At 48.2% G+C, this 16,960-nt stretch overlaps 2 protein-coding genes across 2 annotated transcripts in view; both read right to left on the reverse strand.

Moving 5' to 3' along the window:
- Positions 1–887: 887 nt before the first annotated feature.
- RBP7 (retinol binding protein 7) lies at positions 888–15,926 on the reverse strand. Its single transcript, XM_058719167.1, has 4 exons — positions 15,776–15,926; positions 3,706–3,884; positions 3,482–3,583; positions 888–1,150 (listed from the first exon to the last, which is right to left on the reverse strand). Exons 1-4 carry the CDS (start codon positions 15,846–15,848, stop codon positions 1,100–1,102), a joined length of 405 nt encoding a protein of 134 aa, XP_058575150.1. The 5' UTR covers positions 15,849–15,926; the 3' UTR covers positions 888–1,099.
- Positions 3,745–16,960, reverse strand: part of NMNAT1 (nicotinamide nucleotide adenylyltransferase 1) — a 49,127-nt gene continuing 35,911 nt past the window's right edge. Inside the window, exon 9 of the transcript XR_009258430.1 lies at positions 3,745–3,884. The gene's annotated coding sequence lies outside the window, so the exon portion shown is untranslated. The remainder of the gene's footprint in view (positions 3,885–16,960) is intronic.

Raw genomic sequence — 16,960 nt, forward strand, 5'->3', positions numbered from 1 at the left:
GGGGCTCGATCCCACGAACCATGAGACCTGAGCTGAAACCAAGAGCCAGAGGCTTAACCGACTGAGCCATCCTGTGTTGGCGCCCCTGTGTTGCCTTCTTTCCAGTTGGCCTTGACCTTCCTTCCTACAGCTCCCTGAACCCCAAACAGGCCATCTTCCTCCTCCTCCATCATCCCTACAGGTCATCCACCACCTTGGACTATGTATTCGGTGTCGTAAATAATTAGCTGTTTCTCTCCAGCCCCCAGTCCATTCACTGTATTTGAGACTTGGGCCCCAGGTGCTCCTGACCTTCACCATCTCACACTGGGATTGCCGGCAGCACTTTCTAGCACTGCCTCCCGAATTGCAAGCCCCGCCCACAGCCCCTTCTTCCAACTGTAGTCAGAGTTCCTTCTGTGAGCCAGCCTGGCTGTGCAGATCTTCTGCTTAGTGCCAGCAACCGCCACCCTGTCGCTTTGGGGGACACATCTTCCCTCTGTAACCCCACATTCAAGAGTCGTCACGATAGGGCCGCTGCCTGCCTTCCAGGCTCCCGTGGCATCTCTCGCACTCAGCCCACATACCCCCACGCTGCAGGGGAAGCAATGTTTTCGGGTCTTCAAACATCCTTTCCCTCACCCCAGCCTTTCACCTAGAAGGCTTCCTGATGCTTCCTGCTTACCTGCGCTTCCGGGCTCCACCCCTCCGTGGCCCCTTGCCACCACTGGCCCATCCCCTCCAGGGCTCTCAGGGCTGCCTGTGCTGATCACCGCTGTTCAGATGGCTCGCTTGTCCATTTTCCCCACAAGCCCTTGAAGACGGAATTACATCCTGTTCATTGGTGTGTCCGTGGTGCGCCTGGAAGGTTTTCAAATACTTCTTAAAATAATGGCACACGCTACATCTAGAAGGAAAAAGTCAGAGTCGTTGGACAGGTTTATTGAAACTGAGCAGTTTTCCCACAATCCGAGTAAATGGCTTCGGGGACAAGTGGTGAGGCGTCTCCCCGACCACAAGTTCCCATCGCCAAACCCGGACAGAGTAACATCTGTTCATCTGGGAAGAGGAATCACCATTAAGGCTGCTGTCACACGTGGGCTCTGGGGACGGAGACAGCTCAGGCTCTCTGGAACGTCTGTTTGCACACTTGGCCTTCACAGAACATTTCCTAGGGAAAGGGGAAGGGGAGAAGAAAGATGAGTTGGCATGTGGGCTATTGATTATTATTACTCACAGCACTTCTGACGGCAGGGCTGGGGTGTCTCTTCCGACCCTGCTCCTCCAGCTCGGTGACACCAACTGGGTGTCCAACAATTCAAGTCAATTCTGACACCGACGACCCAGAGCTAGTGCAGACCCCACAGGTTAAGGGCTCGGCCTCCCAAAACAGCCCCAACTTTAGACATCAAACACCCAGTCCCCAGCCACCCAAACTTCTGACTGCCCAGCTATTAAATGGGGATTCCCACCCCCTCTCCTCAGGGTCAGGAATTTGCTAGAACGGCTCACAGAAATGGCTTGGGATTCTGTCTCCCTTTCTCTCTGCCCCTCTCCCGCTTGTTCTCTATCTCTCTCTATGGAGAGCTTTATTATAAAGGATACAACTCAAGAACAGCCAAGTAGAGAGGTGCATAGGACACAGGATGGGGGGTGTGTGTGCGGAACTTCCACGGGCCCTTCAGGGGGCCCACTCTCCCAGTGCGTTGATGTTTTCACCAACTAGGAAGCTCTCCAACCTTTCTCATTTAGGGGTGTTTGTGGGGGTTTCCTTATGTAGGCATGACTGATAAATCTTCGGCCATCTGGGAGACCCCGGCCCCCAGTCATCTCATTAGCCTACAGAGGACACTCATTACTCTGGAGATCCCAAGGGTTTTAGGAACCAGATACCAAGACCAAATATTGATTCTGTGTTCTATCACAGCATGTAAGAATTGTCCTGTGAGTGTCCTTAGAGCAAGGACCCTTCTCTCCTCTGCTTGGGCAGAGTTATGCCAAGGAAGGATGCATGCAATTTGCACATTACCTCTTACAGTCAACTAACCTATATCCTCAAACGTATTTGTCTTTCTTTGTAGTTCCATATTACATTTTTGTGATGGCAAGTGTCTTAATTTTGATTTTATCGTCAGAAGAATGTCAGATTTGTCAATCTAGAATCAAAATATCTTTTTTTTTTTTTTAAGTAAGCTCCACACCCAATGTGGTACATGAACTCACAACCCCCAGATCAAGAGTCACCTGCTCCTACCTACTTAGCGAGCCAGGTGCCCCAAGAATCAAAATATCTTCAGTGTCTGTGCGATCAAAGACTATCCAGACCTTCAAAGACACACCTAACTTTAACGTAAGTGCTCTAATTTTGTTTCCACGGTTCTGGCCAAGATCTCACATACATTAAGGCAAAAAGGCATAGAGTTGAAAGCACACATTTTTGTCAGCCCTGGATTTGACTCGCTACTCACCAGCCATGGAGAGTTTCTAAATCTGAATCTCTTCATTTGTAAATGGGAAAAATAGAGTCCCTTTCACAGGACTGTCTTAAAGACCAAGTGAGATAACACACGCAAGTGTTTAGCACAGTAGTTGAGCACAAAGTCGTCACTCAAGAAATGTCAGCGATTATAATATATATAGCAGGAAGCAATTCTCACTTACAAAGCCATGATCAATCCTTGATGTACAATTTTATGCCTTCTAAATTATATTTAGAAATTACTGAATAGCTTGAGCTAGAACTTGCCCGTTCATGGAGTGCTGGGGGCATTGGCGATTGACACACTCTTCTGGAAGTAAGGCAATGAGGTAGCAAGAGGCAACGATGTGTGTGCCTCTGACCATGATCCTCTCTGTGAATTCTTCCGAAGGAAATAAACCCATGGATGCAAAAAAGCTCTATTTACATGAATTTAAGCAATAGCAGGGGCGCCTGGGCGGCCCAGTCCATTAAGCATCCGACTCTTGACTTTGGCTCAGGTCGTGATCTCACAGTTTGTGAGTTTGAGCCTCGCATCAGTCTCTGAGCTGACGGTGGGGAACCTGCTTGGGATTCTGTCTCCCTCTCTCTCTGCCCCTCTCCCGCTTGTTCTCTATCTCTCTCTCTAAATAAAAATAAACTTAAAAAAAAAAGAAAGCAGTAGCAGAAAACACCCTGAAACAATACCCCGGACACTGAAATTAAGGAAATGTTTTTCAAAAATGATAATTCACCGACCTGATGGAATATTAAGCAGCCAGTAGCTCCCTTATTGTATATGTATATATGTATATGCATGTATATATGCTCAGGTCATGATCCCAGGGTTGTGGGATCAAGCCCCGCATTGGGCTCTGCGATGAGCATAGAACCTGCTCGGGATTCTCTCCCTCTCCCTCTCTGTGCCCCTCCCCCACCAAAATAAACAAACATTCAAAAAAAAAAACCCAAATGGTGGATTAGAATGGTGGGGTTGCTGTCGTGCTTTAATATTGTATCATAAGAATGAAAGGTGGCAATCACCAGGTGGAGTTTGTCCCCTTCGATCCAATGGGTCCAGCCTCTGTTCTTCTTTTCCCCCTTCTGGACGCAGGTGAGTCTGTCACTGTCCCAGGTGACCAGGCTCTGCGTTAGAGAGGGGAGAAAATGCTGGCTTGCTCTGGCAGTGTCCTCAAAGTGGTACTAAGTAGGACGCTGAGTTAATCTCGCCACATCAAGGGCCTAGGTTATCACTTGAATTCTTTTACCTTGCATTTTCTGTCATCCAGGCCTTTATTCTCTTCCTCAAATTCTTCTCCAACTTTAAACGTAACAAGGTAGTTCCTCAGGCTGCTGTACGTGTGGATGGTAAAAGAATTCCCATTTTGCTCAATCACTTTCTGTGGCTTCAGCAACTTGGCTATCTTACGAGTGGCAAAGTCAATACCTTAAAAATAATTTTTAAAAAAGAAAAAAAAATCTCAACATTCACTCGAGACGCAAAAGCAAAGGGTTTGGCAGCTGCCCTCCAAACCACTGTATTTCATAGCTCATGTTTCTTTTACGATTTCAATGCCGCTTGTTGCCAAAATTGGATCTGTAGGGAGTTATCCTGGCAAAGCTCCATCTAGAGGCTTGATTAAAAAGCTTGACCAAGGGGCACCCGGGTGGCTCTGTTGGTTGAATGTGGGATTCTTGGTTCCGGCTCAGGTCATGATCTCCTGGTTCATGAGTTAGAGCCCCGCAACGGGCTCTGTGCTGACAGTGTGGAGTCTGCTTGGGATTCTCTCTCCCTCTCTCTCTCCCTCTCTCCCTCTCTCCCTCTCTCTCTGCCTCTCCTCTGTTCGTGAGTTCAAGCCCCATGTCAGCCTCTGCACTGGCAGTGTGGGGCCTGCTTAGGATTCTCTGTCTCTCTGCCTCTCTCTCTCTCTCAAAAATACATTAAAAAAAAAAAAAAAAAGCTTGACCAGCCTTCAGGGAAGAGTCATTGGTGGGCCGTGCCTTGGGTTACGGATTTGCAGCTGGGCCTGGAAGAAGCCGTTCCAGGAGCTCCCCCAGGGGCTGGAAAGAGGACACGGAAGCCAAGGGGACAGGCCTCAGGTCCCAGCCCAAACTCAAACACAGCAACTCTGCCTTTGTCTGCTTTATGTATTTACACTTTTTGAAATTGCAGTTTATTTATTTTGAGAGCATGAGCAGGGGAGGGGCAGAGAGAGGGAGAGAGAGAATCCTAAGCAGGCTCCGCGCAGTCAGCACGGAGTCTGACACGGGGCTCAAACTCACAAACTCTAAGATTGTGATCTGAGCTGAAACCAAGAATCAGATGTTTAAGTGACTGGGCCACCCAGGCGCCCCTGTATTTACACTTTAAGACAGCATTTGAACAGTGTCTGAACAACACACACACACAAAAATCAAAAGCCATGCACTCATGCATACAGTATTGTACATTTGGAAATCTTTAATAAACCTTAAAACAGAGCCACACACAGAAACACGGAATGCTGAGAAGCTCCAGGTTTTGATAGACGGTGGACTCGAACTCCGTTTTCCTGTTAGCAGCTTTGAGCACATTATGTAGCTAGAAGTAACTGTTGCTATTTCATTTATTTATTTATTAAATAACCTGTGTCTGACACGGGGCTCGAATTCATGACCCTATGACCAAGAGTCACAGGTTCTACTGACTGAGCCAGCCCGGCAACTGTTGCTATTTTAACTAGAGTAGTCAGGGGGCGCCTGGGTGGCTCAGTTGGTTAAGCTTCTGACTTCAGCTCAGGTCACGATCTCGCCAATGGTCCCGTGGCTTCCAGCCCCATGTCAGGCTCTGTGCTGACAGCTCAGAGCCCGGAGCCCGCTTCGGATTCTGTGTCTCCCTCTCTCTCTGCCCCTCCCCTACTCATGCTCTGTCTCTCAAAAGTGAATAAATGTTAATTTTTTTTTTTTTTTAAACTAGGACAGCCAGGTGACACTTCAGCCAGGAGAGGTCCCAGGGAGCCCAGGGACACCCGCAAGGATGTGCAGATGGGTTCAGGAACCACCAGGATCCTGGGGTGGCTAGAGCATAATGAGGGAGAATAAGGAGGGGGGAGGATCTTGAGATGAAATGTGGGGGTACCATAAGAACCACTGGGCTCTAACTCAGAGAAAATGAAGTCAGATGGGTGCCACTGGACTGTTAGGAGCAGGTGACATGGTCTCCCTGGCAGAGAGCCACCACTGGATGCTGGCTCATCACCTACCATTTCTATGAGACCTAGGACATGGTTCTCCCATGTCGGGATTGTCCTATTATGTAAAACAAATGTCCGGGAATCTTCATTTAAGAGAGTTACGTGCCTCATTGGAGGTAGTTTGGTTCTATCTTTTAAATTTTTTACAGTAACCTCTACATCCAACATGGGGCTCAAACTTAAAACCCAGAGATCAAGAGTTGCAGGCTCTATCGACCGCACCAGTCAGGTGCCCCCCGAGTTGACCCCTATTTGTTTTAAAGATTTTTTTAATGTTTACCTACTTTAAAGTTTATTTATTTCGAGAGCGGAGGGAGGAAAGGTGGGGGGGGGGGAGAGAGAGAGAGAGAGAGAGAGAGAGAGAGAGAGAGAGAATATATCTCAAGCAGGCTCCATGCTGTCAGCACAGACCCTGATGCAGCACTTGAACCCATGAACCACGAGGCCATGACCTGAGCCAAAGCCGGACCCTTAACCACTGAGCCACCCAGGTACCCCAGAAACAGAGAGAGAGAGAGGGAGAGGCAGAGGGAGAAGGAGAAAGAGAATCTCAAGCAGGCCCCATGCCCAATGCAGAGCCCGACTTGGGGCTAGATGTCATGAGCATGAGATGGTAACCTGAGCTGAAATCAAGAGTCGGACACCGAAGTGGTGAGCCAAGTGCTCCATTAGGGATTTTAGGGGTTTTTTTTTAAATTTTTTTTTAATGTTTATTTATTTTTGAGAGAGACAGAGACAGAATGCAAGTAGGTTGGGGCAGAGAGAGAGAGGGAGACACAGAATCTGAAGCAGGCTCCAGGCTCCGGGCTGTCAGCACAGAGCCCGACGCGGGGCTCGAACTCCCGAGCCGTGAGATGATGACCTGAGCTGAAGTCGGTCGCTCAACCGACTGAGCCACCCGGGCGCCCCTAAGGATTTTAGTTTTAAGTAATCCCTACACCCAACGTGGAGCTCAAACTCACCACTCCGATATCAAGAGTCTCATGCTCCACTGACTAAGCCAGCAAGACACCAACCCCTGTTTTAATCTGTTTGCCTAACAGATTCATTTTTATCTGACATGAACTGCTACTCGGGGCTTCACACATCATTTCCAGTCCAGGAAAATTGGCCAAGCAATGAGCAGGGCCCCTGCAGTATTTCTAAACTCCAAATAAAAGATAAATGTCCTTATTTTGAGAAAACCTTTTTTTTTTTTTTTTCAATTTTTAAGTAATCTGTCCAATCAACATGGGGCTCGAACTCACAACCCTGAGATGAAGAGTTGTTTTCTCTACCAAGTGAGCCAGCCAGGTGCCCAAGAAACTTTTTTTTTTCTTTTTTTTTACATTTAAGTATTGAGGCTAAGCCCTTAAAAAATATTTATCTCATTATTAAAAAGACCAAGCCAAATTTAAAAGTTATTGCTGACTTTCCTTAAACACCATTGTGTAAGTCAAACAAAACCAACTTAACCAACCAAATAAAAAACAAACTTTAGGTTATTACTTTACATCAGTTATGGTTTTAAAACCTGTAAGCCCCAAGTTGGGTGTAGAGATTACTTAAAAATAAAATCTTTAGGGGCGCTTGGGTGGCTCAGTCAGTTAAGCGTCTGACTTCCGCTCAGGTCATGATCCTGCAGATCGAGAGTTCAAGCCCCACATCAGACTCACTGCTGTCACCATGGACCTGCTTGGGATCCTCTGTCTCTCTCTCTGCCGCTCCACCTCTCACACACTGTCTCTCTCAAAAATAAGTAACCATTTTTCTGGGGTGCCTGGGTAGCTCAGTCGGTCGGGTGTCCGACTTCGGCTCAGGTCATGATCTCACAGTCCGTGAGTTCAAGCCCCGCGTCGGGCTCTGGGCTGACAGCTCAGAGCCTGGAGTCTGCTTCTGATTCTGTGTCTCCCTCTCTCTCTGCCCCTCCTCTGCTCATGCTCTGTCTCTCTCACTCTCAAAAATGAATAAATGTTAAAAAAAAAAAAAGTAAACATTTTTAAAAAATTAAAAAATAGTAAGTTAAATAATGTAAAATCTTTAATAGTAAGTTAAAATCCTCAAGGGATGCTTGGCTGGGTCAGTTGGTAGAGCATGTGTCTCTTGATCTCAGGATCATGAGTTCAAGCCCCACGTCAGGCTCTGTGCTGACAGCGCAGAGCCTGGAGCCTGCTTCGGATTTTGTGTCTCCCTCTCTCTCTACTGCACCCCTGCTTGCATTCTGTTTCTCTGTCTCTCAAAAATGAATGAATGTTAAAAAAAAATTTTTTTTAAATGCTGGAGAAGATTCTTGGAGCTTGTTGAACAGTAGCTTTAAGAAGAGACGTATTTTTTTTTCTTTTTTTTTTAAGAGAGAGAGAAAGAGTTCAAGCAGGGGAGAGAGGCAGAGGGAGACAGAGAATCCCAACCAGGCTCCACACTCAGGAGGGAGCCTGACACAGGGCTAGATCCCACGACCTCAGGATCATGACCTGAACTGAAATCGAGTCAGACATGCAACTGACTGAGCCACCCAGGTGCCCTGAGGGACACACTTTCTTAAAGCTGTGGCACCACCCTTCCCTCTCTCTAGGCCACAGACACACTTATTTTTATTAATTATTTTTTTAATGTTTATTGAGAGAGAGAGAGAGTATGTGTGTGTGTGTGCACACGCGTGTGTGAGCACGCACGCGTGCACAGGGGAAGGGCAGAGAGAGAGAGAGAGAGAGAGAGAGAGAGAGAGAGAGAGAGAATCCCAAGCAGGCTCTGCCCTATAAGGGCAGGGACCTACGCAGAGCTCGATCCCACCAACCATGAGATCATGACCTGAGCTGAAATCAAGCGACGGATGCTCAACTGACTGAGCCACCCAGGCACCCAGGGAAATGACCTATTTAAATACACTTTACTGGGGGTGGGAGTAGGGGTAGAGAGATCAAAGTTCTAAATGCGCAGTCGCTGTACTTAGGAATTTATAACCAAGGAAGGTGAAAACAGAAGAATCAAAGTTTCCCTTTAAGAAGAGAATCTGCTCCAATCAAAGGAAAATTAAAAACAATCTTCTCGAACCCAAAAGCACCTTGATTATTCCAGTTTTGTGTCATAAATCCCTTCTGTGTGCTATGTGCTTATTTTTTAAAAGAATCTAAATGTTAAGACATTGTGTAGTTTACTAAGCACTTTGTTAAGTTCATTATTCAGCCAGGACAGAGATCTCAAGCTCTGTTTTTTGTCAAAAGGGACAGATTTCCTGGGTGGATATTTCTCCCATCAAAAACAAAAGTAATAAGGGTCCTCTGGTTTTTATTATAGGAGCTAACTTTAGTTGCCTGACCATAAACCTCTGTCTTTAACAAATATGTTTTAGTTCATTCTGTAAAGTCATAAGACATGGCTATGTTAGGAGAGAATGCTAATTCACAAAATGTACTTATTAATCAATTCAAACAACTGAATTTAAAATGAGCCTTAGTTTTTAAAAATAATTTTTAATGTTTATTTATTTTTGAGAGACAGAGAGAGACAGAGTGCAAGCTGGGGAGGGGCAGAGAGGGAGAGGGAGACACAGAATCTGAAGCAGGCTCCAGGCTCCAAGCTGTCAGCACAGAGCCTGATGCAGAGCTTGAACTCACGAACGGTGAGATCATGACCTGAGCTGAAGTCGGACGCTTAACCCACTAAGCCACCCAGGCACCCCTGTAATTTTTTAAAAATGTAATGTAGGACTTATTGTGGGTTTTCTACTGAAGTCTCCTTGCAGTACAGCTTTTCTGTTGTGATAAAATATACATAACATAAAATGTATCATTTTACCTATTTTTAGGCATACAATTCCATGGTGTTAAATATATTCATAATGTTGTACAACCACCACCATTATCCAATTCCAGAACTTTTTCATTATCCCGAGCAGAAACTCTGTTCTTGATGGGGTTCAGGTCACATTACCCCAAAATATGGTAGCTTGGCATACTGAATAGTTCAAGTTGAACGAATTTGAGGAATGGTTTGTGCTAGAAGAACTTTCTGATTTTTCCCTGAGGCCGGTCCTAAGACCCTCACATGAGAGGTGCCCTCTCTATAATCGAGGATAGGAACATCCTGATCTCTGAAAACATGGGACATACAAAGGAATTTGAAGAACAGGGTTTGCAAACCAAGTTTCTAAGTTCACTTGGTATTTTTCAACTCTAGAATTTCTATTTGTTTCTTTTTTCAACTCTGTTCTGTTACCTTCATATGGATTCTGGGTCCTTGCCAAAATTAAGCTCAGCATAACTGCTTCATAGTCTATTTCTGATAATCCTGGCATCTGGAGACACAATTTCTATTGTTTGTTGTTTCTATTGATCCTTGCTATTGGGGTCTTTTTATCTCTTGGCAGCTTTGTTGAGGTATAAAGAACATATACATATGTTCTTTACATACATATAAAGATATGTACAAAGAACAGTACATATCTAATATGTGCAATTTAACGTGTTTGGACTCAAGCAAACATTCATGGTCCCATCACCTCGATCACCGCACACAGACATTATCCAACACCTCCCAGAGTTTTCCTGTCATGGGTTTTTATCTCCTCAGGTAGTTGTCTAACTGTGATTATTTACTGGGCATTGTTTCTGTACAAACAATTCAAGAACTTGCGTGATGTTCTCTTCCTCCAAAGAGGGTTTTTTGTTTTTAAATTGCTTTTAAGGCCACTAGCTACCTGGAAGTACTTTTTTTCTAAGAGAGAGAGCACAAGTGGGGGAGGGGTGGAGGGAGGGAGGGGGGAGGGGGGAGGGAGGGAGGGAGAGAGAGAGAGAGAGAGAGAGAAAGAGAGAGATTGATTGAGAATCTTAAGCAGGCTCCACGCTCAGCATGGAGGCCAACGTGGGGCTCGATCCCCTGACCCTGGGATCCCGACCTGAGCCGAAATCAAGGGTTGGACTCCCAACCAACTGAGCCACCCAAGTGCCCCTATCTGAAAGCACTTTAATTCAAGTTCAGGTCTTGAGATTTTTCTGGACCACCAAGACGATTCAAAGTGAAACAATAGTCTATTCAAAAGCTATTTACCTCCAGGTCTCCCTTACTCCTCAGGTACAGAATCCTACCCAGAGGAGGGTGTTTACAGTGTCCACCCTTGACCGACTCAGGACTCCCACTCTTGCGCCCTCCACCGATCCCATGAAGCTCCCCAAACTGCAGCTGAATCTCCCAAACAGCCTGAGGTAGGAACCATCCTAAGTGCTGGGCTCGCCTCTCTGGATTCTTCTTTCCTAGACCTCAGCATGATAATTCGTCATTATTCTGGTAGCTCTCTGATGTTCCCTAAGAAGTTTTAAAATATACATATACATTTGGTCTAGCTTAATTTATCTGTCTTCTTTGAGAGAGTTAGTATAAATAAATTAGCTTGCCATTAGCAGAGGCAAAAGTCCTCAGGAAAGGTCTGAACACTTCCGCATAGGTTGGCATTAGAATATACATAAATAGGGGGGCGCCTGGGTGGCTCAGTCGGTTGGGCGGCCGACTTCGGCTCAGGTCACGATCTCGCGGTCCGTGAGTTCGAGCCCTGCATCGGGCTCTGTGCTGACAGCTCGGAGCCTGGAGCCTGTTTCAGATTCTGTGTCTCCCTCTCTCTGACCCTCCCCCGTTCATGCTCTGTCTCTCTCTGTCTCAAAAATAAATAAACGTTAAAAAAAAAAATTAAAAAAAAAAAAAAAAGAACATACATAAATAGGGACAATCGGTTTTACGGCACAGTTGAACAGTCCAGGGGTTGGGGTGTTCCTATCCCGGGACCTGAGCACTCAGTTGAAAAATCCTCATCTAACTTTTGACTCCCCCAAGCCTTCACTACCAATAGTCTCCTGTTGACCGGAAGCCTTCCCAATAACATAAATAAATAATACACATTTTGTATGTTATGTGTATTATATGCTGTATTCCTACAATAAAGTAAGCTAGAGAAAAGATGATGTTAGCAAGAAAATCATAAGGAAAAGAAAATAGATGAACAATTCTGTACTGTGTGTGTATATATATATAATATATATATATATATTATATATAAAATCCTCATATAAGGGGACCTGCACAGTTGTCCTACCTACCTACCTTCTGCAGTTGTCCTAATGATGACTTGATGCATCAAAGAGCCCTATTTCTTAAATTTTAATTTGCATCTGAATCACCTGAGAATCCGGTTAAATGCAGATTCTGATTCCGTAGGTCTGGGATCCAGGGTGAGGCACAGAATCTGTGGGCTAAGAAAATCCTGCTAGTTCTAGAGAAACAAAACCCTACACCCATCTGGTCCTGAGCCCCTAATCTGCCCAGGGGGGAAAACGGGTTGACCCTGGAGTCCATGTTCTTTACACACGGAAGGCAGAAGAGAGTGTTGACATACGGGTAGCAATGTGGCCAAATCATTTTCTTCTCAGCTCGTTAGGAACTGGCAATAAGTTTTAAGTCTGATTTCAGCTACTGTATAAAATGCTATGAGATATCTCGGTTTGTAATTTAGATACCTAGAATATCAGATCTGGTCCAGCTACCTTGCTTAACAAATGAAGAAAGTAAAGGAACTCAGGGATTATGTAACTTTTTTTTAAATGTTTATTTATTTTTGAGAGAGAGAGAGAGAGAGCGCACGAGCAGGGGAGGGGCAGAGAGAGAGGGAGACACGGAATCCGAAGCAGGCTCCAGCCTCCAAGCTGTCAGCACAGAGCCTGATGCGAGGCTGGAACTCACAGCCGGGCTGTGAGATCATGACCTGAGCTGAAGTCAGATGCTTAATGCTTAACCGACTGAGCCACCCAGGCGCCCCAGGGGTTATGTAACTGTGATTCTATTACCAACTATCAACGGCTAAATTATCTGGGTTTCGGCTTAGCTGTTCTGTTACATCAAGTAGCCTCTCAATTCCAGAAATCCTTAGCACACTCCCATTTCTTGTGGAAAAGAGATTGCAAGTAAGAGTTAAGTGTGTTGTCTGGATCCAGTATCTTTCTGGAACCTGAACCCAAAGGAAGAAAAGGGGTTGTGAGGCAGGATGCTGACTCAATCTCCATGGCTTGTGAGTTGGATGATAAATAAATGCAAGTCACGGAAATAAATAAACAGCCTCTGTTAGCCTCTAGGATCTAATACAGTGGCAGATAATTGTTAAGCCTGTATTGACATCATGGGAAAAACAAGTTAGACAAGCAAGACAGTGTGGGGACAGGTGAACGATGGACTAACACATATTTGAAAAACACTAATTGCAACACTGAAAAGGCTGCTTTGTGGGGCGCCTGGGTGGCTCAGTCAGTTAAGCGTCTGACTTCAGTCCAGGGCATGATCTCACGGTTCGTGGGTTTGAGCTCCACATCAGGCTCTGTCCTGGTGGTGTGGAGTCTGCTTGGGATTCTCTCTCTCTCCCTCTCTCTCGCTCTCCTCTTGCTCTCTGCCCCTTCCCCACTTGCTCTCTCTCTCAAAATAAATAAAAGAAAAAAAAGAAGCCTGCTTTGTGATACCAGATGGATTAGCTCAAGATGTCTTCCCACACTTGCATGGATGGCCGACTCCATTCCGTTTGGTCTCAGAGGTTTGCTCCGAAAGCCATGGAAATTGCCAGAAACAAAGTATACAGCAAGGCAAAGTTCAAAGCCATCACCTGATATTTAACACTTTAACCTCCACACGAGTAAACCAGATAGGAGCCAGATAGATCAGGGAAGAAAGTGCTTATGGTCACATGCCTCCCCAATTTGGCAAGTGGAGAGACAAGGAAACCATCAGGACCTACCGCCTTTGGGAAGAATAAGCGTTAATTCCTTCTTGGAAGTTGGAAACAGAAAGGCAATGGGATTCGGGTTGAAGGGTAGCAGAACATACCACCCCCAAATACACCACTTCGGCACATGATTATTATATTGAACTGCAGGCAGCTGGGAAGAAGCTGACAGAAGAAAAGCTCTCTGCCCTACCCGCCCCCCCCCCGCCCCCCCCCCCCCCCCCGCCACTGGCCCCAAAGCAGGACCTGCTTTCGTAAAGTTGTCCCCCGTCCCTCACTGGTCCCGACGGACGCAAGTCAGGGAGGCGACTCTAGACTCTAGCCAACCTGGAGAGAACACCAGAAGAATCATAATAACCCTTCCCAACCAGCCCTTATTTTGTTAGTTCTCGCCCGGCTAAGATGCTAAGATGCTAAGATGCTCTATAGATGCGCTCAAGTTCCAGCCACTCCGCACGGAGTGCCGGCATTGTGTCTTCACCAGGCAGGTGTTAACTAACTTCCGCTTGTTAATCTGTCTTCTGTTAGCCTAATTCACAGGGGCCCCAGGCAATGGACCTAAAATGGGATGAGGAGGAAAGACTTCTTCCCTTCAGGACAGCATTTTGTGTCCTTCTGAATCAGACTTAGCTCGAGAAGCTCCAGACGTCCCTACTCAAGGTGGGAAGGGAGGAGAGAAACCCACCGAAGGCACGGAAATCTTAAAAACACACTGGAGCCACGGAACTGTACATTTCTGAATGGTTAAAATGCCCAGTTTTATGTTTTGTATATTTTACCACCATTTTTTAAAGGAAAAAAACCAAAACTGGACTCCTCTCTTTCAATTTACAGATGGAAAAAACTGAGACCCAGTGTCAAATAATGAGAAGAAGCCAGAGGAAACACCTGGTCCCCATACTTCCAGCAGCTGGAGACCGTCTGTCAAAAGTGCCACTGATTGGGGCGCCTGGGTGGCGCAGTCGGTTAAGCGTCCGACTTCAGCCAGGTCACGATCTCGCGGTCCGTGAGTTCGAGCCCCGCGTCGGGCTCTGGGCTGACGGCTCGGAGCCTGGAGCCTGTTTCCGATTCTGTGTCTCCCTCTCTCTCTGCCCCTCCCCCGTTCATGCTCTGTCTCTCTCTGTCCCAAAAATAAAAAAAATAAAAATAAAAACGTTGAAAAAAAAAAGTGCCACTGATTGGTGTCATTCAGGAGAAAGCACTGGGCACGCGGGGCTCCACCCACCAAATCTGAAGAATGAGACTCAGGGCAGGACAAACTGGGACTGGGTAAGGAAGGTAGGCCTTCTAACCACCAAGGGTGGGGTACATTCTTTAAACGCTCTGGGAAGCAAGGACATGGGTCAGACCCCCGCCACCCCCCTGGTGGCCACAGAGTCCCCCTTCCTCCGTGCAGCCCAGGCTGTCCTTTAAGCGCCGGGAAGCTGGGCAGGGGGCAAAGAAGCGACCCCTCCGGGCACCCACGATAGTCCTCGGGGCTGGCACTGTGTCCTAGGGGCCGAGAGGAGTGGCTTCTAAGGGGTCTGGGTTTCTTGTCCCCACTCAAGCCCTGGCGGGGAGAAGGGAGTCAGGAAACCAAAGATTCCCAAGGCGATTCCCCAACTCGAGAGGGCGCCAGAGTCACCGGGCGGGGGCACCTCGTGCACCCGAGCGCGCCTGGAGCTGCCCCCACCCGGAGGGTGGCGACCTCCCTGGCAGAGCCACCGGGCTCCAGGAAGCGCAGACACGGCTGCCCAGAGCCCCGCGGCAGAGCATCCCATCGTGCCCCCAAGTCCCCTTGCGAGGTGCCCGGCGACCCAGGTGTCCCCGGTGGGGAAGGAGCCTTGACCACAGGGCCGGTAGCGACTGACGGGTGCATAGGGGGGAGGGACGGGCGACGGGGAGAAGGAAGGACCAGGGGAGGAGGGGGGACAGAAGTGGGATGTGGGGACGGACGATGCACGGGGTGGTGGGGGGAGGGGGACGGGGATGGGGAGACGGGGAGATGTCAGGACCAGGAGATGGGGGTGGGGACAAAGGATGGTCCGAGGTAGTGACACGGGATGGGGAGACGCGAATACAAGGGGGGCGGTGGGAGAGGGGGTGGGGGGCGTGGTACCAGGGGACAGAGGACGAAAAGATGGGGGACGGGGGATGGAGGACGGGGGCTACGGGGACCAGAGGACCCGGAGACGGAGAGACGGGGGCGGAGCGGGAGTACAGGGGACAGGGGAGCAGGGGGAGGGGGGGCTACGGGGACCAGGGGATCGGGAGACGGAGAGACGGGGGGCGGGGTGGGGGTACGGAGGCCCGAGGACGGGGTGGGGGCGGCAGGGCGGGGGTCAGGGGGACGGGGGACAGCGAGGCCAGGCGGGGCCGCCCCTCCCGTCCTACCTAAGGCCAGCATGTAGCCGTCGAAGTTGTCGCTGCTGAGCAGGTTCCAGGTGCCGCTGAGGTCGGCGGGCATGGCGGGGCAGGGCGACAGTGGTCGGCGGGCGGCGGGGCCTCGGCCTATCTGCGGGGCCGGGGCGGGGAGGGGGGCGGGCCGCGGTGGGGACAGCAGCGCGAGGAGGAGGTGCCGTGCGGAGCGGAGCGGGGGACGCGCCTCTTGGTCCCCAGCCCGTTCAGCCGCGCTTTTCCGTGCTCGCGGACACTCCTGCGTCCCCGGGCCTCCCCGCTCCTGCTCCTCTTCCTCTTGAACCCTAAACCCAGGCGCGCCCCAGACAGTGTTCCCAACCACACCTCTTTCTCTGCTACGTGGTAATGACCAAGGGCATCTCCTTCAAACTCATGGCATTAATTAGTGTTTGGGCTGCAAATGGCAGGTCAATAAACCCAGCTCTAGCGGTCTCCGTAAACAGAGAGGCTTATCTTCTTTACCTTATCAAGCCGACCTGGGGTGACAAGTTGCTGGTGATGACCTGGCAACTCCAGGCCAGGGAAGTGGCACCTGGCCTCTTAAGCCTACCGTCAAGAGTTGGCTGCTGGGTTTCCAGCCAGGACATCCACATGCAAGCTGACAAAGAAAGTGCACCTGCCATTATCCCTTCATCAGATTTGTGTACACTCATTGGCCAAATCTGTGTCACCTCCCACTTCTTTTCCTTTTCTTTTTTTAATGTTTATTTATTTTGAGGTGGGGTGCGGGGAGAGAGAGAGAGACAGAATGAGTGGGAGAGGGGCAGAGAAAGAGGGAGAGAGAGAATTCCAAGCAAGTTCTGAGCTATCAGCACAGAGGCCCATGTGGGGCTCGAACCCACAAACCATGAAATCTTGACCTGAGCCAAAATCAAGAGTCGGAGGTGGGCTGAGCCACCCAGGCGCCCCATGTCACATGCCACTTCTAATTGCAAGGGAGTCTAAGGAATCTCACATCTCTTCAGTCTTGACAGTAGAGAAAGGCAAAAGAGAAGGGGGTTGGGAATGTAGGCTAACCTACAATACTAGCCACAAACACCATCTATATAGGCTGGCTCGAAGATTTAGAAATCCATTTATGACCTCACCCGTGTATTTTTTTTTTTTAAGATTTTATTTTTAAGTAATCTCCCTAATGTAGGGCTCAAACTTAAAACCCCA

This window comes from Neofelis nebulosa, chromosome 2, assembly GCF_028018385.1.
Source record: "Neofelis nebulosa isolate mNeoNeb1 chromosome 2, mNeoNeb1.pri, whole genome shotgun sequence".
Lineage (NCBI taxonomy): Eukaryota > Metazoa > Chordata > Mammalia > Carnivora > Felidae > Neofelis > Neofelis nebulosa.